The 26,207-nt window shown below is 42.8% G+C and overlaps 1 protein-coding gene across 2 annotated transcripts in view; it reads left to right on the top strand.

The window, feature by feature from the left end:
* Positions 1-22,899, top strand: part of WDR35 (WD repeat domain 35) — a 37,350-nt gene extending 14,451 nt beyond the window's left edge. For both annotated transcript variants that reach the window (XM_060272432.2, XM_060272431.2), the window contains 16 exons: positions 256-400; positions 1,326-1,395; positions 1,655-1,708; positions 3,612-3,721; positions 5,164-5,374; positions 7,447-7,527; positions 7,641-7,777; positions 9,779-9,982; positions 10,987-11,133; positions 11,880-12,012; positions 13,279-13,389; positions 14,236-14,400; positions 18,652-18,792; positions 19,558-19,714; positions 20,085-20,325; positions 21,119-22,899. In XM_060272432.2, coding sequence (XP_060128415.2) covers positions 256-400; positions 1,326-1,395; positions 1,655-1,708; positions 3,612-3,721; positions 5,164-5,374; positions 7,447-7,527; positions 7,641-7,777; positions 9,779-9,982; positions 10,987-11,133; positions 11,880-12,012; positions 13,279-13,389; positions 14,236-14,400; positions 18,652-18,792; positions 19,558-19,714; positions 20,085-20,325; positions 21,119-21,272 — 2,261 coding nt within the window. In that variant the 3' untranslated portion in view covers positions 21,273-22,899. The remainder of the gene's footprint in view (positions 1-255; positions 401-1,325; positions 1,396-1,654; positions 1,709-3,611; positions 3,722-5,163; positions 5,375-7,446; positions 7,528-7,640; positions 7,778-9,778; positions 9,983-10,986; positions 11,134-11,879; positions 12,013-13,278; positions 13,390-14,235; positions 14,401-18,651; positions 18,793-19,557; positions 19,715-20,084; positions 20,326-21,118) is intronic.
* Positions 22,900-26,207: the final 3,308 nt, after the last annotated feature.

The following is a 26,207-nucleotide window of genomic DNA, read 5'->3' as shown; positions in this document are numbered from 1 at the left end:
TACCTGGCAATGACACCCAAGGGTAGCCAGTTTCAATTGTTTCCGGACTACAGCTCCTATCATCCCTGACCATTGGCCCTGCTCACTGAGGCTGATTGGAGTTTTACTACAACAACACCTTCAGGTTGACTTACCTGCATGTTGGCTACCCATGCCATGTACACAACCTACTTCTTATCTTGGTCTAAATAAGATTGCACCAAAACATTCAACAGGCCTATTCAATTTGTGCTTCTTGTTTGGATTTTATAATAGCACCACTGTTCGTTATCATGACCAAAACCCAGGTGATAGCAGCTTCAAAAGAAGCATTTTATATCTGGCAGTATCGTGTGGACAAGAAGCTCACTGCGATGGAAATTAATCAGGTCTCACGAACTAGAAAAGAGGGCAAAGAGAGGTTTGTTCTCCAATTTTGCAGCTTCTTTTCCTGTGCTATGTTGTTTAACACCTAGCATTATCTCTGTGACATTTGATTTGCAAGCAAATTCATAAAATAGTTGCTTTGTGAATAATTAATTTGTAAATAATATCTGCCTATATTCTAGGCAGGAAGGGACTAACATCTCTTATTCAGCATGCCAAATAGTCTTCACAGCTAATTCACTGTAACTGCTTCTGGGACCCTTATTTACACCAATGGATTCTCTTCTTTGATGTCATTCAGATCTTTCATGGCCCACCTCTTATATCTGTTTCTATAGTGCTGTGTATTGGATCCTAAGATAAGTTAGCTTAATGAAGTTCATAGAAGGAAAGTTTCCCATTTTCTTGTTCCTCTACCTCCCTTCTGTTCCCCTTCTGCATTGTATGGGCAGGCCCCCACTGAGTGTCCAGAGAAGCATTTTGGGCAATGCAGGGGGCAAGAAAAGGAGGAGTTCTGCTTCTGTCAAGCTCCTTAAGTTGACTTAGGACCCAAGCCTAATTTTTTGTGTCATACCTGGAATAATAATGGGAAGTTTGGATTATTTTGCTTTGAGAATTTCTCCCAATCAAATTGCCATATTTCATTTCAGTCTGGCACCCTGCTACCTCCAAAATCCAATCCTCCTTCTGTGCAGTATTTTCCTGTTTGCAAGAGTGCACTGGAGGATGTGCTCTAGACAGAATGACTCCCCACGCTGGGTTTTATTCTTATAGACAGGTTCTTCAGAACCTTTTGCCTTCCTCAACCCTATAACCACTTTTTAAAAAACCCTCCTGCATTAAGAACAACCACAGGAAAACACACACACATTTGGGAAACGAAACAACATGTGCAAGCCCTAAAAAATATCCCTGTACATCAGAGAGTACCAATTTCCTTTTTCCATTTTTCCTTTCAGGATTTATCATGTAGATGATACCCCTTCTGGAGCAGGTGATGGAGTACTTGATTATGCGAAAGCTTTACAAGTAAGTTCCAGTTCTTACTAGAATCTTGTTTGGCCAGTCTGTAAGGAAAGCCGTTTTGAGTTGATGTTTATAATCTGAAAGTGCATTAGATTTCTTCTGTGTGTTTTTTTCTTAGAAAATTGCTTGATCATACAACTCAAAAGAAGTATTTTCCCTTCTAAATGTTACCATATTCTTGCTAGCGATTTTGCTCTGTACCTCTGTTTCAAAGAATAAAACTGCTTTTGGTGATTAAACTTGACATCTGATATGGTTTCAGGGAACGAGGGATCCGATTTGTGCAATAACAGCATCTGATAAGACACTTATTATTGTAAGTACCAAATGTGCTGTTTATTTTAATTCATTCATTTATTTAACAATATTTGCATATTCTTTTCCAAGCATACATGGTTCTCTTAACACTGCACAAGAATAAACTTAGATTTATAGCTGGGCGATATTGCCCTTGCCCTGCTGAATCTAAAAGGCTATACCAGTATACTAGTACACCTCTGGCCAGTCTTGCTGCTGCTGTTCACTGGGAGGTAGAGAGGGAGCAGGGAGGTTGTTGTGGTACAAGTGCACCAGCAGAGCCAATTGGTGCTCCCACCAATGTATTTCCAATACAGTCGTAACTTGGAAGCCGAACGCCTTAGCTCCCAAACAAATCAGCTCCTGAACGATTGAAACCTGGAAGTGAGTGTTCCAGTTTTTGAACGATTTTCGGAAGCTGAACATCTAGTGCGGCTTCCGCAGCTTTGGATTTTGAATGGTTCCAGGAGTCGAACGGACTCCTGGAACACATTCTGTTCGAAAACCAAGATACCACTGTATGCTTCCCTCTCTGCTATCTGCTGGTAAACAGCAGTGATATGACCTACTGGAGGTCAGGTGAGTGTCACTGTCTCACTACACTGTCCACTACTGACTATGCCTCAGGGCATACATGAGAAGGTGGCAAACAGGAGATAAGCTGATTCGAGTCTCAGGCACAAAAGATTATATACAAACAGCAGCCGCAGCTGCTGTCTTCTTGTAGTAAGGTTAAAGCTTACTGGGAAATGATATATAATGAATTGAAAAGGATGTTTAAAATAACCTTGTAAAATAATAATAATCCAGAAGCTTTTCTTTGGGGAATTATAGGGACAGAACTACCTAAATTGTATAGAAATTTATTTATGTATGCGACTACAGCAACAAGACTGCTACTCGCCCAAAAATGGAAAGAAGCAGAAGTCCCAGCAAAGGAAGAATGGATACAAAAGCTTATGGAATATGCAGAAATGGCAAAACGTACCGGAAGAATAAGAACTCAAGATAACAAACTTTTTATAAAAGAATGGAAATGGTTTATTGACTATTTACAGATAAATTGCAAACATAAAAACATTGGCAGGATTATTGTAATAACTTGCAGTTTCATAAGAGTATATATTTAGAGTAGATAATTAAATGAGCAAATTAAATGAATTTGGATATGCAGAAGATATTAAAAAATAAATTTAAACTGCAGAAAGGGGGAAGTCAAACTTTGAAATGTTAAAGCAGGCATGGGCAAACTCAGCCCTCCAGATGTTTTGGGACTACAAAAACATCTGGAGGGCCGAGTTTGCCTATGCCTATGCCTGTGTTAAAGTGATTGTAAAATTAATTAAATGTATAAATTTGAAAAGTATAAATAAAAACTTTTTTTAAAAAAAATGAAGCAAAGGGCTTCAAGCATGAAAGTGAAGGTTCGGTTGTTCACATATGGACACGAAACCTCATGCAACACTGGGGAAGTGAGTGCCTACAATGGATTTTTTTGCTGTTTTTTGAAAGGGCAAACCTCAACAATAACCTGCGAGAGGGAGACAGATCACTCTGTTCCTCCTCCACCAGCTTCTCTCATGCACCCTGAACTATAGGAACAGCTGAGCAGTGAGGGAAAAGGGGTGGGGCTGCCAATAAAGGGGGTGTGCCTAAGTCCCCTTTCTCTCCACTGCTCAGCGATTCCTGCTCAGCCGCAGCAATTTCAAATGGACTGAAGGGAAGAGGAAGTAGCAGAAATGGGGGTTGGACTAGAGAACCCTCATGGTCCCTTCCAACTCTACAGTTTTATTATTCTCCCAAGCCTTTGGCTCATTCATTTGATAAGACTACTGGTTGCCTACCCGTGGCGTAGATCAGCACATAAAGAAATGTGTGTTATGCTTATTTTTCCTCGCTTCTCAAAAGTTGTTTTTCCCTAGGGACGAGAATCTGGCACCATTCAGAGCTATAGGCTCCCCAACGTTGGTTTGATTCGGAAGTATCTCCTCAACTGTCGGCCTTATCAAATGTCTCTGAATTGCACCTCCAGGTAAGATGGAAGTTTGTTTGTAAAATATATTCTTAACTTTGAGGCGCAATCTTTACCAATTCGGATACATTCTGTTAGCTGAAACATTATTCTAGGGGGCTGATTTTTTTTGTAGATTAGATTACATATTATATTGGAGACAAGAGGTAGCATTCAACCATTTCATCCCATCAATGCAAGGATTTCTGCTTGTGCAATGGGCCATCTCCCCCCTCCTCCACCCATGCCTACCCAAATCTGCTCCAAAGGGTTGGGGGGAATCCCTTAGAATAGAATTGGGGGTGAACAGGAAGAGGAAGGGGGAGAACATTCCATTGCACAGGCAGAAATTCTTGCACTGATGGAATGTTCACAGAGCACTATGTTGGGTACAACCCAAGGCTTTTAATAGACTGGGGGGAAAAGGTGAAAAATTAACTGAAGTGGGGTGGGGGGCAGGTTCCGGCAGATAATGGTGTTGAGAGAAGGGCTTCCCTTCCTCATATTAGCATTCTGCTCTAGTAACTTCCAGATTGGATCATTACAGTGTGTTCTACGCCATGTTGCCCTTGAAGATGATTTGGAAGCTTCCAAGTGGTCCAAAACGCAGCAGCCAGATTATTCATTCTAAAACAGATGCCTCAGATGCCAGTTTGTTTCCAGGCCCAATTCACGGTGCTCATGTTAGCATTCAAAGCCCTAAAGACTTTGGATGCAAAGATCTGAAAGACCACCTCATTCCTGACAGATCCTCCCAGGTGTTAAGGGTAGTTCTACCCCCCTCAAAAGGTGGGGTGGGGTGGGAGAGGGCATTTTCTGTGGCAGCCCCTAAATTGTGGAATTCTCTATATTCTACAACTTTCAGGGAATGGTGAAGATTTGCCTCTTTACCCTGGCCTTTGACACCTGAGATGTGTGTCTTCAGGGCTCATCCTCTTTTTGTAAATATAATAGCTGATAACTGGTTTGTAATTCTGAATTTTAAATTGCTCTAACCTGTCCTGGGATCTGCTGGAGAAGGGTGTATTATAAATTTTAATTATCAGTATTACTATGATGTTGAAAGAAACACCAATTTGGGAATTCATTGTTTACCTGTTAATATGTAGTTCTACCTGTGCTATTTGTGGCTGAAATTCTGGTTTAAGAAATACAGTGGACCCTCTGGATATGAATTTAATTCGTTCCAGGGGTCTGTGCACCCCCCCTGAAAAATCCATATCCAGGGCGCCGCTTCTGCGCACATAGGTGGCATGATAAAGCGCTTCTGCGCATGCACGAGCAGCGAAACCGCGAAAAATACTTCCGGGTTTGCCGCTTTTGCAACCTGAAGTTTACGTTACTCAAGAGTAACATAACCCAAGGGTCTACTGTACCTTCACGGTAAACCATTTCAAATATGAGACAGAAATTTGATAAAGAAGGACTGTTTTTGTTTTCATTCATTCTCCCTTCATTTTCAGCCGTCTTGCTATCATAGACATGTTAGGAATGCTGATTTTCTTTGACTTGGACACCCGAATAACAGACAGTTCAGGAAGCCAAGCAGTAGGTGAACAACTCAAACTGGAACGCAAAGATGTTTGGGATATGAAATGGGCCAGAGATAATCCAGAGCTTTTTGCCATGATGGAGAAAACAAGAATGTATGTGTTCAGAAACTTGGATCCTGAGGTACAGCAATAAGCAATAATTAAATACAAATATTTTAATTGGGAGTCTGCGACCTCCCATTGCATTTTGGGGGGCTGGAATAGGAGGAAGACAGTTGGCGAAGTTCTCTGCAGATCCACTTTGAGATCATATGTTCTTCTAGCACATTGTTTGTCACATATATTCCTTGGTTGATTGACTAGGAGTTTTTGTCAAGCTGGAAGCAAAGTGAAAATAGGTGGAAATTCAACAGGGATTAAGGGAACAAAGTGATTTTGGGGTGGGATGCCTCTCCCCCTTCCCTCCACCCCACCTTGCTCCTCGTGGAGCTCTTGGATCATTACGGTGGAACAACTACATAAGTAGTAGTAAAAATACTGGGTCACACCAAAGTTTCATCTAGTCCAACATTCTGTCTCTGAGAGTGGCTAGACAGGATCCTCTGGAAGCTTTCAAGCAGAGTATTATATATTTACTATTTAATTATCATCATCAATATTTTTACAAAATGATCGGACTTCTCACCATCCCAGTCTCAAATCAGCTTACAACGATTTTTTTAAAAAAACATACAAAACTTAAAATGTAAATTAAACCTCAGAAATGAAAACAAAAGAAAATCAGAAAATTTTAAAACCTCAAAGAAGCATTCCTGATGTGAAGACTTCCTTAAATAAAATGGGTTTAGCCAGGCATCTGAAACTCATCACAGACAGTGAATATCCTACTTCTTACTAGTGGGAGAGTTGGGCCCACAACACTGAAAGCATGACTTCTCACTGACCCATGTTATGCTTCTGGTCCCTGGGGAAACCACTTATAATGAAGGTGATGAAGATCCCTATTACTGATCGCAAGCACCTAATATTTAAATGTTGTTATTATTAGTATTTTATTTGAACCCTACTCATCTGACTGATTTCCCCCAGCCACTCTGGTCAGCTTCCAACAGATACAAGAACACAATAAAACATCAAACATTAAAAATTAAAAAAAAAATCCCTATACATGACTGCCTTCAAATGTTTTCTGAAAGTTGTATAGTTATTTATCTCCTTGTCATCTGGTGGGAGGGTGTTCCACAGGGCGGTTGCCTCTACTGAGAAGGCCCTCTGCCTGATTCACTGTAGCTTCACTTCTCGCAGGGAAGGAACTGCCAGAAGGCCCTCAGAGGTGGACCTCAGTGTCCAGGCTAGACAATTGAGGTGGAGACACTCCTTCAGGTATACAAGGCCGAGGCCATTTAGAGCTTTAAAGGTCAGCACCAGCACTTTGAATTGTGCTTGGAAACATACTGTGAGCCAATGTAGGTCTTTCAGGACCGGTGTTAATGGTCTCGGCGGACACTCCCTGTCACCAATCTGGCAGCCGCATTCTGGATTAGTTGTTGTTTCCGAGTCACCTTCAAAGGTAGCCCCACGTAGAGCGCATTGCAGTAGTCCAAGCGGGAGATAACCAGGGCATACACCACTCTGGCAAGTGGGTCCTTTAGGACCGGTGTTTTACGGTCACCAGCCTAGCTGCCGCTAGATGAAGTGCCTTTGTACTTGCAGTTCTCTGAAAATTGAGATATCTTCCATGAATTTATCTGAGAGTTGCTTAAAGTCATCTTAACCTTAAAAGATGTCACACCTTGGTTAATTAGAGTTTAGAAAATGTTACAAGCCTCTCTGTAGTCCCTGCTGTTAAGTCTAAAAGCTTCAAATGATGTAGCTGTTCTCTGTAGGAATGGTGTTCCGGCCCCTTGAGGATTTAAACTGCAAATGCAGAAACAACAGCAATAATAGGTTGACGCTTTCTGAAAGCTGCAAGGAGCTCCACAGGCTTCCCTCTGCATTTCGCAAATACAGAGGGAGCACAGATATGAGGTTGCGTGAGTAAGATAAATAAAGTAGGCAGGAAAACCGGTGATAATATTGCCAAAGTCTACAATCCTGTGCACAATTAACAGCACAATTAAGTCTCTGATTTTAGTGGGATTTGTTTCCTAGGAAGTGTACATAAGATTGCGTCCTAAATGGCATTGAAATTTGTGCCTGAAATGCTGCCGGATAATTTTGATTTGCTGATTATATGGTAACTTGTATTTTAAGGAACCCCTTCAAACGTCCGGATACATTTGCAACTTTGAAGATTTAGAAATTAAATCTGTTTTACTGGATGAAATATTAAAGGTAAATTTTAGATTCCCCCCCTTCTAAAAACATTCCATGTATACGATTTACAAAACAGTGGTTTTCAATGGAAATGAGCAGCCACTAAACTTATTTTTTTGTGTATTTTACAGAATCCTGAACATCCTAATAAGGATTGCATTCTTAATTTTGAGATTAGATCACTACGAGATGCACAAGCGATTGTAAATAATGCAGGCATTGCAGAGTCTGCCCAGTTCATTGAAGAAAATTCGCATCCAAGGCTTTGGTAAAATTCCATTTTTTTCTAGGTTTTCTTTCCTAGTTAGAGGGATTATATTCTTATGGCTTTTCAGGGTTAAATCTAGGTTAATAAAACAGGTTTTATTAGCTGAGGATTTGGACTGGTATCTGTTATATAATAATAATAATAATAATAATAATTTATTATTTATACCCCGCCCATCTGGCCGGGTTCCCCCAGCCACTCTGGGCGGCTTCCAACAAAACAGAAATTCTAAAATACAGAAATCCATCAAACATTAAAAGCTTCCCTAAACAGGGAAAATAATCTCAGCGGGTGGCACTCTGGGTTAAACCACAGAGCATAGGGCTTGCCAATCAGAACGTCGGAGGTTTGAATCCCCGCAACAGGGTGAGCTCCCGTTGCTTGGTCCCAGCTCCGCCAACCTAGCAGTTCGAAAGCATGTCAAAGTGCAAGTAGATAAATAGGTACCCCTACAGCGGGAAGGTAAACAGCGTTTCTGTGCACTTCTCTGGTTTGCCAGAAGCGGCTTTGTCATGCTGGCCACATGACCTGGAAGCTGTACGCCGGCTCCCTCGGCCAATAACGTGAGATGAGCGCCACAACACCAGAGTTGGTCACGACTGGACCTAATGGTCTTTACCTTTCATCTCAGTTTGATGTGAAAACATCCAATAGTAATAAGATCTGCTGGCTAAATTTGACCCCCTTTGAAGGTCAAATATAAACATTTGCTGCTCATGATATGTCAAAAGTGTAAATAGGTCGTGTAAGAATTGGTGCATGCAAAAGGACACTGAAGATCATGTGATACATTTTCCTTCTCAATCCTCAGGCGGCTTTTGGCCTGCAACATGGGTAGGTAAGCTGTTTCAGCAAGCCCAGGTAGCCTATTTTAAGGGAGAGATAGAAAAGAACCAGAGAGCAATGGAGAAGTTAGATGGGGAACCTTCAGAAAGGAGCAGCCCATCTAGGCGATAGCTGAGGCAACCTTTTGCTGAAAGACAGAGGACATTCCCACCAAGCAAAAGGCAGCAGGAGGTCAGAGGAACATTTGGGCCGTCACTGGAGATGCAACTCCAATTAAAGCTCCAAAGAGCCCCAAGCCATACCTCTGCCCTGCCTGGACAGATGCCAACCACAGAAACGCCTGGCACGTCCAAAAGCAGGTTCATATGGAAAGAGGCAGTCCTTGAAGTACTGCGGTCCTGAACCGTTTAAGGCTTTATAGGTCAAAACCAGCACTTTGAGTTGGGCCCGGAAACTAATTGGTAGCCAGTGCAGTTGGACCAGGATCGGTGTAATAGGCTCAAACCGTCTGGCTGAATTCTGCACCAGCTGAAGTTTCCAATCCGTCTTCAGAGGCAGCCTTATGTGTAACACATTGCCATAATCTAACCTTGGGGTTACCAGAGCATAGACAACAGTAGTTAGGCTATCGCTGTCCAGATAGTGGCATAGCTGAGCCTCGAGTGACAGCAAAGGATTCAGAAGTACCCCCAAGCTACGAACATTTGACCTCCTGTCCTCCCCTTCCACGGTTTCCATATTTACCCTTGAATGATACATATTTCACATCACTTCCCTTCCTCTTTTGCCCTCCCAGGATTCCAAGAGATTGGCACTCGTTCCAGGAATTCAGGAGGCCTCAGTCTCTCTCCCATAACCCATCTAGAGATACAGACAAGCAAAGGTGTTCACACAGCAACTTCTCCCGAATTGGATATATCACTGTCCTCTCAGGGTTTTAGATGTCCTTCTCAAATAAGCTTAGATTTTTCCATCAGGGATGATGTGAAACCTTTGGAGGTTTCTGGGTATTGCAGAGACCCTTCATCTGCACACCCAAAGCTTTTCTCACCCCCCCCCCCAAACCACGAGATCTTTTGGGCGTCGCATCCACCTTCTCCTCTTCTCTTCCATATACTGCTTTGGCTCCTTCTGCAATTCGGCCAAGAATATTTGTTAAGCCTGTTCCTTATGAAGCTGTTTTTTCCAGGTAAGACATCTGTGTTCTTTATACAGGCGACTGTTGGCTGAAACAGCTCTCCAGAGATTGGATCTTGACACTGCTGAGCAAGCATTTGTGCGCTACAAAAATTACCAAGGTATCAAGTTTGTCAAGCGTCTTCTCAACCTCCAGAGTGAATTACTGAGGCAAGCCGAAGTGGCAGTTTACTTCGGCAAATTTGAAGAAGCTGAAAGGATGTATTTGGACATGGACAGAAGGTAATTTTCTAGGATAAATTTGAATTGACAAGAGAATCCCCTGAGTGCACAACAGCACAATTGATCGTGGGAGAGCTGTTTAGAGCTGTTTCTCTTGAGTGAGTCAATTTAGGAATTGTGAGCGCCGCACAAGCCATATTGCGTTTCTAAATTTCAAATCCACATAACTCAAAAGGGGGAAGACCAATGAAAAAAGAAAATACTAGGCATGGGGACAGAACTGAGAAGTGATGCAGGTACAGACTAAAACATCTGTTTGAGGCCTAGTAAGCTGCCTTGGGGGTGATGCTGTGCATTTATGTAACACTTTACAGTGTTCAAAGCAATTCCAAACATGCTCTTCCTCATCTTTATAGCAACCTGATATGAGGCAGGCCAGTATTGTTCCAGGTACGGGCTGAGGTTTAGCAAGAATAACTCGCCAAAAGCCACCCGTTCACTTCATGGTTGAGATACGATTTGAACATTTTGGTCCACAGCTCTGTACTTTAAGAAACCTACAGGGCTGGGGGGAGAAAGAATGTGAGAGGAGTGAGTATAATGGAGTGAATTTGGAGTGAGAAGAGTGAGTTTTTTTCTTTCTTTTTGAAGGCAGTGGGAGGGAATTAACTATGCCAACTCTCAGGCTGACATAGTTTCTGGCTCTGTTTGAGAGGGTGCAGACCCTTGGCCATCCTTGACACACACCTGAATCACCCCATCTTTGGCCCTGCCACCAAAGGAGGAGCGCCAGCAGGACAACCATGGCAGTGGAAATCTTCGTCACCATCCCAGCATGGTGGCAGAAAGTGTTGTCCCCTGTGGAGAAGGAGTTCTGTGATACCTTTCCGCCCACAGAATGTCCTCCCAGGGACCATTGAATGTAGAATGTTTTTGTTTCATAAGCCACCTTGAGACGCTTCTGCCTTTTAAAGGTGATCTAAATGTACTTTTAAATGAATAAAGGATTTTAGAATTGGCTCTCTGTATTTCATGAAGCTGCATTTTTGGTTTTATATTTGCAGAGACCTTGCCGTTGATTTGCGAATGAAACTAGGGAACGGATTTCGAGTGGTGCAGCTTTTGCAAACGGGCTCGGGACACGGAGATGACAGTCTCCTTGAAATGGCACACAATGAAATTGGGGACTACTTTGCTGATAGACAGAAATGGTATGTTCATAACTTGACACTATAAGTGACAATTGCTGCCTCCTGTCCAAACTGGGGACTTAATTAGTTTCTTTTATAGTTTTTTTTAATTGCCTTATGCAGGGAATGGATATCGAACAACGTTTAACCTCCATGTAACTCTCTGATTGATGAATTAGTTACATTAATTAATGAATTTATTTGATGATATTGTACAGTATCATCAGTTATATGAAATGTTAAAAACAGACAGGAAAAAATGGTTTTGAATGTATGTTTAAAGAAGACTGGAAACTGTTTACTGAAAGTATGGGTGAAAATTGTGTTTATAAAAAAAATGCTGTTAGCATTAAGAAAAATTCAGCAGTGTCAATAAGTTTTGATGGATGTAACAATGGATTACTGAATGGTTTAGTTCATTTAAAATATGCAGGGATGTGTGGTATGCAAAATGAACCGCAAAAAGAGAAGGGAAATCAGTGATTTAAGGTTGTTTAAATGAATATTTTGAAATGTAAATGTGTGTGTGTGTGTGTGTGTAGAGTGAATTTATTTGAAAGAGACACAAAAAGCATTCCGTTTTGAAAACTTAAGCATAAGATATATTCTGTGGTTTCCCTACTTCGTTGCTGGTGCAATTATTGATCCTTTTGTAGCACTGACCTTAGGAAATTAAACACATTGACAATCTGACAACAGCAAGCAGGTAATGTTAACAGATAATCAGAGATGTGGTTTCTCTCCCACCCATGCCCAACTTCTTATAGGACCAATGCCGTGCCATATTATGTACAAGGCAGAAACCATGAACGTTTGGCTGAATGTTACTATATGCTGGAAGACTATCAAGCGCTAGAGGATTTAGCTAACTCACTTCCAGAAAACAACAAATTGCTTCCTGTAAGTATGGAAAGCTACTTATTGCGAATTCACATCCTCAGGCTGTAATCCTGTACATGACTACCTGGGACATAAGAACATACGAAGAGCCTGCTGGATCAGGCCAGTGGCCCATCTAGTCCAGGATCCTGTTCTCGCACTTGACAGCCAGACACCTGTCGGAAACCCACAAGCACTCTCCCCTCCTGTGGCTTCCAGCAACTGGTGTTCAAAAGCATTGCTGCCTCCAACTGGAAGCAAAGCATAGCCATCTGAGTAAACATGCAAAAGACGACGTTTTGTGGGAGGGCTACAGCATCGCTCATCTCTGCTTGTTCCAGTAGCACAAGCATTTTTGCTAGCCAGATGGAACAACCCCTCCTCTCCTCCCCCCTTCATAGTGTTCTGGGGGTTCTCCCCAACCCTCCAAGGTGGATTTTGGGGGAAGAGAGGGGGGTGGAAAGCCCTGTTGCACCAGCAGGAATGTTTGTGCTGGTTTCTGCTAGCATGCCAGGTTAGTTCAATGTAGGCCTACGGTTCTGCTTGTCAGAACAACCTGACTTCATCCAGCAACTAACCACTGGTTTACACAAATCAGATCCTTTATGTTATTCATCCTAAACCACATTTTGAGTTTTAGAAGACTGTAACAACACACACATCTTTGATAGAGTGTCGTGTGTGTGTGTGTGTGTGTGTGTGTGTGAGAGAGAGAGAGAGAGAGAGAGAGAGAGAGAGAGAAAGAGAGAATGATATTTAACACAAAAGTATCCTTGGTCATGTTCTTTCTCAACACTCTTCAGAGCTCTAAATTTTCTAATACCAAACCCCGGTAGAAAGAATGTCAGCTGTAAAAAATTTTTTAAAAACAGACACAAGAAGAAAAGTGGCACATTGTTATCATAAGGGGGGTGGGGAGTATATTCCAGCTGATCGCTGAATTAAATTTTATTGATGTGCCTAAAATATGGAGAAGATGGTAAGGACGTTAGAGTTTCTGCAAGTTACTACATATGGTAACGATATTGTGCTTCTGCATCCATCAAATGAACAGATGCATCTGACAAAGTAGTCTCCTTGTTAGCATATGTCATGGTGAATTTATTAGTGTTGAAGTATCTGCAGTTGGTATCTGTAGTTTAGACAATACAGACATGGGGTGATAGCCAATTTAGTCATGCTCAGAGCAGATCCATTAAAGTCAGGATATACTCTTGAGTGCAACTGAATTGGCAATCACCCTAATAATGCTCTGCGGTTTAATTATGCTTTTGGTGTCTCCTGCAGGACATAGCCCACAAGTTCGTTACTGTGGGTATGTGTGAACAAGCTGTAGCAGCCTTTCTCAAGTCTAACAGACCCAAGGATGCAGTAGATATCTGTGTAAATCTCAACCAGGTAACAATATAAGCCCAGCTGCTGAACTGGAAGGTTGTTTGCACATTAATTTCATTCTAATACCTAATAGTGGTTCATTCTAATATCATTTCCCCCCAATAGCCAGAATTGCTTTTACATAATAACCTCTAATAATCAACTGATTTGTACTGACCAGCTGCTTACATCCTCCTATGCTCTGTGTCTGAGGGCCAAGCCACAAATTGCATAAGAGATTTGAAATCAGAACTCCCAGTAGCCTTTTAATTTTCCTAAAAGCAGCTGGCAGAGTGGAGGAACACAATTCAGATCAGGACTTACAACAATGTAGATGTTGCGATGGAAGGTGCTTCTACTTTCCCTTGTGCCAGTTCCAATTCCCTTATGCAGATTCCCCATGCTGCTATTATCTGCCTTGGAATCTAGGCAGGTATTTTGGGAATTAACACAGGCGAAGGGATTAGACCAGCCAATGCCTCTACATAGCTCCATCTTGATTTCAAACAATGCGATATATTATTATATCCTGATGTTGAAAACCAGATATTGCCCAGTGCCAGATGTGGCTCTCTGCCCAAAAGTGGTTCCTCACCCTGATGCATAGAGTCTTTCAGAAACTTGGGCAGTGCAACACCTTTATCTAGCACTGTTTTGCCACTGAGAGTACCAACAGAAGCTACATTGATTCTGTCCCTGAGTTGTGTCCCAATATTCCACCACAATAGGTTTTACCAGTGGCCTCAAAGCCCTAAGGCCTGAACCAATTTTCTCCAGCAGCAGAGCTCTTTTGCTTGAGAGAGTGGACCTTTGATATATATATTTAAAATTGTATTTAATCGACTTAACATTTGTTACCTTTGCTTCTAGTGGAGTAAAGCTGTTGAACTGGCTAAGCAACACAATATGAAAGAGATTGGCTCTCTGCTAGCTAGATATGCATCTCAATTATTAGAAAAGAACAAGCCACTTGATGCTGTTGAGTTGTATCGTAAAGCCAACTATTTCTTTGACGCTGCTAAGCTCATGTTCAAGGTACGGTTATTGTGGATGAACTGTCCAATATATGCATGCATTTTTTGATAATATGCAATGCTAATTAATTAAGACGATTTACTTTTTATATAGGAGCTTTTGGTTTAACTTTGCACAACGATGCTGCTTCTGTTTCTGGGAACAAATGTATTCATTTCTAATTGTATGCTGTAGCTTTTATCCAGTGAAGCATTTTATCTGGGCTTTCAAGCACACAGGTGTGCATGGCATGTATTTTCTGAACAGCAGCTCCTCACTGTGTGTGTGAGACTTTAGCCACACACTTCTCTAGATGAGAACTTAAAAAGGTAAAGGTAAAGGGACCCCTGACCATTAGGTCCAGTCGTGACCGACTCTGGGGTTGCGCGCTCATCTCGCATTATTGGCCGAGGGAGCCGGCGTATAGCTTCCAGGTCATGTGGCCAGCATGACAAAGCCACTTCTGGCGAACCAGAGCAGCACACGGAAACGCCGTTTACCTTCCCGCTGTAGCGGTTCCTATTTATCTACTTGCATTTTGACGTGCTTTCGAACTGCTAGGTTGGCAGGAGCTGGGACCAAGCAACGGGAGCTCACCCCGTCACCATAGCTGCCAAGTTCCAGGTAGAAAAATAAGGGATCGGTGCTGGCGCTGCCCGATTTCCGGTGCCCAGACACTGGCTCAGATGCAGGAAATAAATGCTTGCAAAAAAAGGATGCCAAATGCACTAATGCAGTGATGCTTCAGGGAGATGCTTGTGCTGTGATTCCTGCACTGGAGGGGGTTGGTCTAGAGGACCCTTGGGGGTTCCCTTCCAACCGTCCAGTTCTGTGATACTACTGTATGATTAAAATACTCCAAGAAATAAATAAACGGGCTTCTCTGTGGCAGTCATTGGAAAGGGCTCTGGGGGGGCCATCCCACAGAAAGTTTGGTATGTGCCCTGCAAAACCACCCTCTAGCCTTCAGGTTTATTTTATTTTATTTTTATTTACTACAATCGATTGTAAAATAACAACAGCAACAACCTCAAAGCAGTTTACAAAAGGATAAAACAAGAAAATTATGGGGGGGGGGATCTCAAAACTTTAAAATACTAAAATAGATTGAATTTCACATCCACTTTATTGGATATTCCCTGGTTCTAGTACTGTATTATGAGAAGGGGGGAAAAATCTCTTCATTCCCACCCACAATTACTTGCCTTTTTTCTAAAAATTAAAATGCCCCAGATTTTGGAACATTAGCTTAGCTGCTTGTTTATAGGAACAAGGGAGTTGTCTTATACTAAGTCCACTGGTCAATCTTGTTTAGTATTGTCTACACTGACTGGCAGCAGCTTTCCAGAGTTTCTGACTCTATCTGTGCATGCCTGCAACTGAACCTGAGGCAATGCAGGGCAGCTATGGCTATACTGAGCTACAGCCCAGAAAGCATAAACCAGGAACAGAGGAGCAATTGCAGTAAGAAAGGACAATAACAGTTTGCTATAATTTGGCAAGCTTTGGCTACCTAAACCAGCTCAAGAGAGTGGCTTGCAAAAGGCACCTTTTGTTTATTTGAAACCAAAGAATGTCACGGATTTGCAAGATGCAAATTGAATCCCTACCCCCAGGCAAATCTATTGTACTTGGGGTGCAAATTGGATTTGAGCTCGCAGCTCCTTCTTTTATAAGGAGGTGCTGCTAAAAAAGATATATTAAAATTTTCACAACTTGCCAGATGGAAGTGAACCGGCCAGCCGCTGGGGAGGTGTGTGTGTGTGTGTGTGAGAGAGAGAGAGAGAGAGAGAGGCAGAGAGAGGCAGAGAGAGGCAGAGAGAGAGAGAATGAGAGAGAGAGTGTGCCCATGCCTGTAAGGGAAGCGCGTCCTCCTGCAATCTCTTCCCCAAAGTTGCAGGACGGAGACTGACCTCATCCCTTGCCAGAAAGGGGGGGGGGGGTCCAGCCAGGATCAGGCTGTGTAAAGCGAGGATTCCTTTATCAGTGTCTATGCAGCGAACTGCATAAATTAATGCAAATACTGCCTCCTCTTCTCCCCTTTCCCTTTTGGCTGAGAGAGAGAGGGGAGAGAGGCAAAGCAAAGCAAAGCAAAGCAAAGCGCCACACAGGCGTCTGACCCCCAGCGCTTGCAGCCTCTGGTAGGGAACTGCCTCTTCCGGAAAGGAGCGAGCTGCAAGTGGATTAATTTGTCAGTATGCAGCAGCTTTAGAGAGAATGCCTTCTTCAGCGAATGTTGGGGCTGGTTTTTTGTTTAAGAGAGAGGAGCTATGCTAAGAGGGGGCTGTAGAGAGGAGCAGCCCACTCATAAATCATTTGCAGTACAGTAAATCATTTTTTTTTTTACCTCAAAGCGCCGGCAAGCTCAATCTGTTTCCTCCCTCGCCTCACTCTGCAAACAGCGGAGCTAAAGCTGCCCTCCTCGCTGTCGCCGCCTCCCGCCCTCCTCCGCCCGCCCTGAGGCTGTAATAAGCAAGAGAGGGAAGCAGCCACCCCGCTTCACAATAAGCGTCTCCCTCCGGCCAGCCCAGAGCCACGCAGCTTGGCCAGACATGCCTGGATTCGCCGAGGGAGGCACGGAGAGGCACCTCTCCCTGCTTCTGCGGCTGCCTGTCTCTGACATCAGCAAATACGGGCAAATACGGGTTATTTCGCCATACGGGAGGAGGGCAGGAATCAGTTTTGAAATCGGGGTTTTCCCGGCGAATACGGGAGACTTGGCAGCTATGCCCGTCACAGGGATTCGAACCGCCGACCTTCTGATCGGCAAACCCTAGGCTCAGTGGTTTAACCACAGCGCCACCTGGGTCCCTAGATGAGAACTTACAAACACATAATCGGTATACTAAGGCTTCAATATTTTCAGCAATACATCAGTAGCTCAATACATTTAAGTTTCAAGTGAAGATTACTACTTTAGCCTCTTACCGAAGGAAAGCTGCACAGAACTGCAGCTTGTATCTAAACGTTTGTTACTTTTTTGTTTCAGGTTTTGTTGTTGTCGCTGTTGTAAAAAATGGAGTTTATATCCTGTTCATATTTAAAAGGGAGTGGTATTTTGCATTTGGGGTGAAAACATGGGTTGCATCCAACCAAGTGTGAGTGTAAGGGTTAGGTAGGTTCCTTCCTATCCACCCTGTTCCCTCCTATTGAATGCCAGCAGACCCACAACAACAGAGTGGGATGGGGCATTCACGGCTGCTGGATTGCTCAAAATTAGCTACTACCCATCAGTTGACATCTTTAAACCAGCTGAAGCTTAAGGTAAAGGTAAAGGGACCCCTGACCATTAGGTCCAGTCATGGACGACTCTGGGGTTGCGGCGCTCATCTCACTTTACTGGCCGAGGGAGCCAGCATACAGCTTCCAGGTCATGTGGCCAGCATGACTAAGCCGCTTCTAGAGAACCAGAGCAGCACACGGAAACGCTGTTTACCTTCCCCACTGGAGCGGTACCTATTTATCTACTTGCACTTTGATGTGCTTTTGAACTGCTAGGTTGGCAGGAGCTGGGACCGAACAACAGGAGCCCACCCCGTCGTGGGGATTTACCTTGATACTATTGGCCAGTGGGAGGGATCATCCCTGAAGAGCCCAGGAGAGGGTCAATCAGCTTTATAAAAGGGCTTTGCGGGCTCCATCAGTTCTTTGGAAGAACTGCAGCTGGCTAAATGTCAAAGGTGCCTCTTGGACTGGAGAGCCTCCTCAACCAAAAGTGACAGAAGAAACTTTGATCCTGTCCTGTTTCCTCTCCTCTTGTGGGGTAGCCAGCTGCCATGGGAAGTACTGTGCAGTGCAGTGGTCAGGCGTGGTGGAGCGATGCCACTCCACCGCACTTCCAACAGCGGCATTGCTGCCACTTACCAGGGCAGTGGCGAGGTTGGGCTGCCAGGGAGCACCAACAGGAGTGATAGATTGGTTCTGTCAGTGCGCTTGCACACATCCAACTTCACCCCCAGGAAATTGCATCTCCCCAGGAAGCAGCAGCAACACCATTGTTGGATGGGCAACAGAGCATTACTCTTCCACCATATCGGTTGCTTCCAAAAGTGGTGATGCAGCTGCTCTTGCCTTTTTCCAGCAGGGTAAAGGGGAAGACGATCAGTAGCAAGATTGGCTGGGGATTATAAATAAGGTATAAATTGCATATTGTGTCATACTTTCTATTTCATGAGCCTTAGGCTTTCACTTTCAAACTGTAGAGAGAAAACAAAAATAAATTCATTATTATTTTTTAATGGTGCATTTCTTTTGAAATTTCTCTTTAAAAAGATTGCAGATGAAGAGGCTAAAAAGAGGACCAAGCCTTTGCGTGTAAAAAAGCTCTATGTGATGTCAGCTTTACTCGTAGAACAATATCACGAACAAATGAAAAACGCGCAGAGGGGGAAAGTCAAGGGGAAAGTTTCAGAGGTATGGTGCCTGATCGCCCACCAAACATGAAAGCAAGTCGTACCTTTTCAAGACGACGTTTTTGAAAAATATCTCTAGGACAGATGGCAACAAATCGATCTTTCTCATATATTTTTAAAAAATTGCTGTTTACAACAGTATGTAGAGAATAGTTTCGCAAAGGTAAAAGATCCAGAAAAGGGTTTTAAGGGTTACAGGAAGGATAGCCGCAGAAGCCCCATGCTGTCATTTCCTCTGCTAACAACTCCGGTAGAAGAGCTCACCCGAAAAAATCCCAGCGACACATCTCACTTAGCAAGCAGGAGAAAGGGCAACCTTTGCTGCCATTTCATTGTGCATAGCGCCTCCTCCTCTTGTTGAACAGGCCCCACACACCTGTCAGAATTGGCTCACTGAGGGTCAGAGGGGATTAAAGGCCACTGGCCACATCTAGTTTCTCACCTGTGGAATATGGGAAAGCCAATCTCTGCATCAGAGCTCCACATCCAAACAAATGTGTTTAGTTTTAGGATACACATAATACCTCTATTCAGTGAGTGTGAGTTTGGAGGAGGTAACTTAATTGTTATTTAAGAGCTCTCTGCACTTCATGCTTTGCTGCTATATTCAAAAGACATTGACAATGATATTGCGTACATTGTTTGAAATTCACTTTGAAGCAGCCATCTTCACTAGTGAAAACTGAAAATGGGCATTATAAATTAATAGCACCGACAACTATTTTGCCTTCATGCTTTCTTCTCTCTCTTCTGTCTTTGCTTCCAGGCTACTTCAGCATTAGCTGGTTTGCTCGAGGAAGATGTTCTCTCTTCAGACAGTCGCCTGATCGATAACGCTTGGCGAGGAGCTGAGGCTTACCATTTTTTTATACTTGCCCAAAGGCAGCTTTATGAGGGTTATGTAGATACAGCAATGAAGACTGGTAGGATTACTTGTTGTTATGAACCGCTGGGTAGTTTGGTTTAAGATCCATCATTTGTGGGATTCCAAAAGCTTTTGAATGGATTAGACATACTTCGGTCTTGCAGTTCAATGCCACTATGACAGCTCTAATGTTCTCAGAAGCTCCCTCCTACTAAAGCATTTTCTTGTTTAACTGGAGGAGCTGATCCATGCATGCAGCTCCATTTTGTTTGCACCAAACCATTCCCATTATCACAAAGGGAACTTTCTGTACAAAGAGTGTGGATCAGGGTGAATGAATTAAAATAACAGGATTTATGTACTACCGTACTACTGCCTATTTTAGTGTAGCAAGCAAGTATGCTGAGATCTCGTTCTCTTTTTTGCAGCCCTTCACTTGAGGGATTATGAAGACATCATTCCTGCAGTAGAGATCTATTCCCTGTTGGCTCTTTGCGCATGTGCCAATAGAGCCTTTTCTATCTGTTCAAAAGCTTTTGTTAAACTGGAATCTTTGGAAAACTCTCTCCCAGACCAGAAGCATCAGTATGAAGAGCTTGCCCTGCAGATATTCACAAAACACTTTCCTAAAGATAACAAGAAGTCAGAGTTGGAGGGTCTTCTTGAAGAGTAAGATTCCTGCTTTTATTCCCATTGTGGCTAAAATAGAATTTATGTTGTCTCTGAGCCGAATGTTGCTAAAAGTAGCTATGCTGTATGTTGCAATTCATGTTTAATTTTTGATAGAGGCTGAAACTCGAATTCATTCCTTTTCATTAGTAGCACCTGGACATGTGGTTGCTTTTAATTGGAAATTTGCTAAACCACATGACAAAATGCAATAGTACAACTGGTTTGGGAATCTCTCTTTTTAGCTTAGTTTGCTTACTATAAAAGTAACAAGGCATGAGCTTCAAGGATGTTCAAATTTGACCACTGAGTATTGAAGTTGATTCATAAACCACTGGAAATTTCAAGACAATACTCAGCCCTTTGTGTTGTTCTCACTAATAAGATGTTTCTGACATATCATGACTAAATCTGCTAATAGTTATCATATATCTGTCTTATGATAACCAGCTATGCACCAGGAGAATATGCACATATTTTTTCCATGTAGATGCAAACTTTCTCTTCTTCTTTCATTCCCTTATATTTTTTCTTTATCTATTTCCCTTCTGTTTTCTTCTTTTTCATTCTTTATCCTTGCTTGCTTAAGATATTTACAATGTTTTACAAATCAAATAAGTTTTATACTGTAATTTTTCTAAATTAAAAAATAAATAGCTGTACACTGGTGCTGTGAACAAACATAGCTTTGAATGGAACTGATCATATTTTACTAGCAATATCACTGTTGAATATGAGGGACGCTCATTCAAAAAGATAAAAATAAAATTCCACTTTGTGTTTCTTTTAACAGGGGAGAAGGGAAGCTCCCAACCTGTGTTGCTACAGGAAGGGCCATCACAGAGTATCAGTTTTGGATGTGCAATATTTGCAAGCACTGTGTACAAGCCCAAGAAATCAGCAATTACAACTTCTGCCCTCTCTGCCACAGCTCAGTGGCCTATTAATCATAGGGAAATGTCTGCACTGTTATCGGTATGCACAAGTGCAAATGTATGCAGTATGAAATGCTTAGAAACCCTGTTGAGGTTGTTACGGTGGGAATAAACAGAGAAACAAAAGCTATCTAATATTTCGCCCATCCTCTGCAGAGTTGAACTATTCCAAATCCTTTCTTTAAAATAGCCTCAGCCTGGGAAAACAGTGGATTTTATTGTTGTTATTATTATTATTATTATTATTATTATTATTTTAGTGTAGCTGAATAGCTTCCAAAAAGATTTGTAGGGGGTCGGTGGAGGTGAAGTCTTAAAGGAAAGGATTTTGTGATGGGGAACCAATGTAAAAAATAGCATTGATTTTATGACAATGACAATAACAACAAAAATCTAGCATGACTTTCGCACTTTGGTAAAATGTCCTAATCCAATTACATTTCACATAAAATTATTGCACAGATGTCCCTTTCTAAGCACAATACTGAAAAGATTACTGAGATTTAAACATGGGTATCATGTTTATCCAAAGGAGCATGCATGGATCAATTATTGCTGTGACCCACACCATGAACTTACGGAAGTTTGTTATCTAAACCAGGCATCGGCAAACTCCGGCCCTCCAGATGTTTGGGACTACAATTCCCATCATCCATGACCACTGGTCCTGTTAGCTAGGGGTGATGGGAATTGTAGTCCCAAAACATCTGGAGGGCCAGAGTTTGCCTATGACTGATCTAAACAGTTAAAAAGCAATTGGTAGGCTGCGTCCATCTAAAAAAACTTCAGTGATCCAGTCTGCGCCAAGAGACAACATATGCTACTGCAGCCTTGGCACAGCTTAGTCAAATCATATGCTCTCTCAGCACCTTAAAACTCAGTCAGATATGCCAGGACCACAATTGCTAGAGGAGGGGCCTTAGTTCTGTGGAAAAGTTCAGGTTGTGCGTGCAACCCTTTGCCATTTCAAATAGCGTGTGATCTCCCATGCACCCAGGCAGGCTTGCGGGAGCCAATAAGAGAATGCTGCATAGACCCTTCTCCCTGCCAGCCTGTGGCGACCATCCCACCCCTTTCACCTGATAGGTTATCATTCAGCGGACTTCATTGTCTGTTCCTTCCCTACAAACTGACGGCCCCATCCACCACTGCACCCAACCCATATGTGCATGAAACTGCACCTCCTCCTCTGCAGAGTTACATGGGCCATACCTCAAGTTTCAGCGCTGCTTGCAATGAATCCTGCAGTTCTCCGGCAAGTGTATCTTTGAGTATAGGAATGCAATCTCAATTCCTCCTGGACCAAATCCTTCTGCAGCACCAGCGGCAGCAGTTGCAAAGAGCTATGGGAAATACAGAAGTGGCAAAAAAAATGTACCGAGAAGAAACCACGTGCGCCAACCAACTTTATCACTTTAGAGTTCAATAAAAAACATATTTACCTGGACATTTAATTATCTATATGCAGGTGTAGCAGTTCTTTTTAGCGTTCTGCTTCTGTACGGTTTTTGTATGGAAAAACGTGTATTATTTTGTAACAACATTTAGTGAACCACTTTCTTTGTGGACTAAAATGGTTATGGATAACGCCAATATGGTTATTTGTTTCTTAAGGAAATAAATTATTGTATTTCTTTAATATTCCTGCAGCATATTGCCTTTTTGCCAGCATGTGGTCAATATAGTTTCAGCCAAATGTTGTCTCTCCAAACTCCTCTGCAAGTCTCTGGCCTCCTCCAAGCACTCTCTCCAGCCTCCTCTTCCTCCTTCCAAGCTCCTCCATCTCTTCTGCTCCCAAACACTCTCAATGGCTGCTGGGATTGATGGGTGTTTTATTCCATGAATGTCTTTTTTGTGCCTTTTTTATTTCCCCCCCCCCATGCATGCCCCCAGCAGTAGCCATTTTGCTAGTGGGGGTGCCCCTGTGAGTAGCGTCTGCCTGCCCAGCATTTTGAGTGTATTGGGATACTCCTTGCAGGCTTGATTTCTCTGCCAATAGCAAATATTCCCTGCTGTCAGAGTCAGGCAGGGGTGAGCAAAGGGTGGCGCTGTGGTCTAAACCACTGAGCCTCTTGGGCTTGCCGATCAGAAGGTCAGCGATTCGAATCGCCACAACGGGGTGAGCTCCCATTGCTCTGTCCCACCTCCTGCCAACCTAGCAGTTCGGAAACACGAAGTGCAAGTAGATGAATAGGTACCGCTGCGGTGGGAAGGTAAACGGCATTTCCGTGCGCTCTGCTTTCCGTCAGGGTGTCCTGTTGCACTAGAAGCGGTTTAGTCATGCTGGCCACATGACCCGGAAAGCTGTCTGGACAAACGCCGGCTCCCTCCGCCTGAAACCCCATAGTCGCCTTTGACTGAACCGTCCAGGGGTCCTTTACCTTCTTGCCTCTCCAGCATGGCGGATCAGGGATTTGTATTGCTCCACCTCTGTTTGCTGTTGTTGTTATCATCATCATCCTCTTTGGTAACATGTTGTAGTTCTGTAATAGTGGTGAATTTCTTTACTTCTAAAATGTTTTTGGAGAATATTCAAGAACTAAAGGAGGGGCATCGTGCAGAATTCAAGGGTAGGTCACTCTTCCTCGATAGACAATTCCCTGGCAGTTTGTTTGCTCTTGCCAAGTAATAGCTAAAGCATATTTATGTATCCCTAATTACAGTCCTCACCACCCAAGCCATACACATTTGGTTTACAAGTCTGTCAGCATTTCCATTACACCCCCCCACCCACACACCTCCCAGAGGTCAATAACTTAAGCCATTAAAAAACTGCATCAGCAGGAAATGTGATATACAGGCTACCTAAGCCGCAATTCCTTTCCCCCCTACTTCATGAAAGAGGAGAAATATTTTTTGCTTTCCGTAATTTATGGCAAAACTCTTGTCATCTGCTATCTTCAAATTGGCCTGCATCCTGAAATTAAGCTGTTGGAGGCCGTCTGTCAGTAGCTAAACACTCACCCACAATAAATAAGGAGCCAAATATAACCGTCAGCTTGTTGAACGGGCAGCCATTAATTGCATAGGTTATTCATCCTTTAATAGAAAAAGTTGAATTAAGCTTTAGTTTAAAAGCGCCAATTAAATTCTGAGACAGTAAAGGAGTCATTACTCTCCCTTCCCTGGCCTCAGGAAGAGTGAATAGATTTTCTACTTGTTAAACTTGACGGTCTCCACCAAAATAAAACACAGGCTCAGAGCCACTAAATCACAAAACCCTATCGTTAGTTGTGCTGACTTTCAGCTCACAGTTGATATACCCATTCCAGGAGCCTTATTAAAGAAACACGATGGCAAATAATCAACACTGAATCTTGGCTCTATATACCAAATGTGTTCAATTAAACAAGGCTATGGGCATGCATCTGAAATAAGACAGTGGGTTGGGTCCTGGCAGCAGATTAAATCCTTATCTTCCCCCACTTCTGTGGGCCAAGCTTGAAAGGTATGGAGGGATACTCGCCTGTCAATCACTTGACATCACTTTTGAGTTCAGGAGACCCATTTTCACCCAGACTTTGAAATTAGACTGTCCATGGTGCTTTGAAGGCCCGACAATCAGCTTGGCTACTGGGGCTTCAAAACGCCACAAGCTGCTCTTCTCAAGCACTGCAAATCAGCAGTCAGTTTGCAAAGAGCCACACAGGGCACTTTGCATATATGATGTTGGGTGTAGGTCAGGTGGGTCTTGCAGGCCCTATTATGGTCCTTGCCCCCCCCCTACAACAGTTCTATGGTGGACCCCACCTGGTATCAGTACAGATTAAAGTTGCTCTATTACTGGAGTGGAGATTAGAGGAATAATTTCAGGGGGAAGCTGATGGGGTGGGAGCTACCTCAGAGGCAGGAAAAAAAGAAAATGCTGGAATGGAAAATTCTTCCGCATTCCAGATTTTTCTTTTTCTTTTCACCTCCAGGGAAAGAGGTAGTGCCTATTTAGAAGTACAGCTCATTAAACTCGGCATCACTTATTTCCAGGCAAGTGGGTCAGGTTTGCAGTCTTAAGATCCATTATTACCTAAGTTTCATTTTTATGATTCTTAATGACTTATTCATGAACTACTCTCCAAGCACCAATTTCAATAAGAGATTGAACATTGTGACCATTAATGCGTATGCACATGTTTGATCCATTTTGTTTTAGTTAGCTGAACTGTAAATCGAGAGATGAAACAATATTTTGTGGCAACACAGCTAAATTTAAGGCAAACATTTTTGAGAAAGGGGAACAATCCCTGCCCAGGGATGGCCCAAGAAATCTCTGGGCATTAGGAAGAATATCTGAAGAGCAGCCACACCATGGAGATACATATATAAAACCATAAATCGCATCCAATGGACCATTTTATTGCCCATAATGGCATTCAAAATCTGCTGCCAAGTCAGCTACCTCATTCTGCCTTATGAGAGCGTCACCTTTACCCTTTCCCGCAACCCCCAGCCAGTGACAAAAAATGTTGGAAGGACTCGTAACTGAATTATAAAGCCTACTACAGGCTTTGCCTGCACACACCACATATTTAAAACATGTAATTGAAGCACCACCACCACCCAAAAAAGAATCCAGTAGATTGCCAGGGGTGCTAGGAATTCTAGCTCTGCAGAAACTACAATTTCCATGATTCTACGGTTGGGGAGTGCTTTAAATGGGTGCTTTATTATGCATCCTTTGTGGGGATAACATCCTAATTTCAATCACTTTCTTCCCCGGTGATTTAATATTCTGACTATTAATGAACAGACGTATCTTAGAAACCCGTCTTATTGTTTAATCAGGAGAGTCATCATGTATTAAATAATCCGTTTCTAATGGTGTCTTGGCAGACAGCTATTTGCAATTTTGCTCAATTGGTTTTTCATCTTGCCTTCATCCTGAAGTCTTCCAGTTTTGTGCCTATATCTGAAGTAAACCAAGATTAAAATTCCCAACAGATGCCCAGGCTG

Source organism: Zootoca vivipara, chromosome 3 (assembly GCF_965207765.1).
Source record: "Zootoca vivipara chromosome 3, rZooViv2.hap1.1, whole genome shotgun sequence".
Lineage (NCBI taxonomy): Eukaryota > Metazoa > Chordata > Lepidosauria > Squamata > Lacertidae > Zootoca > Zootoca vivipara.
The sequence above is the reverse complement of the archived record's forward strand: the minus strand, read 5'-3'. Positions and strand labels throughout refer to the sequence as shown.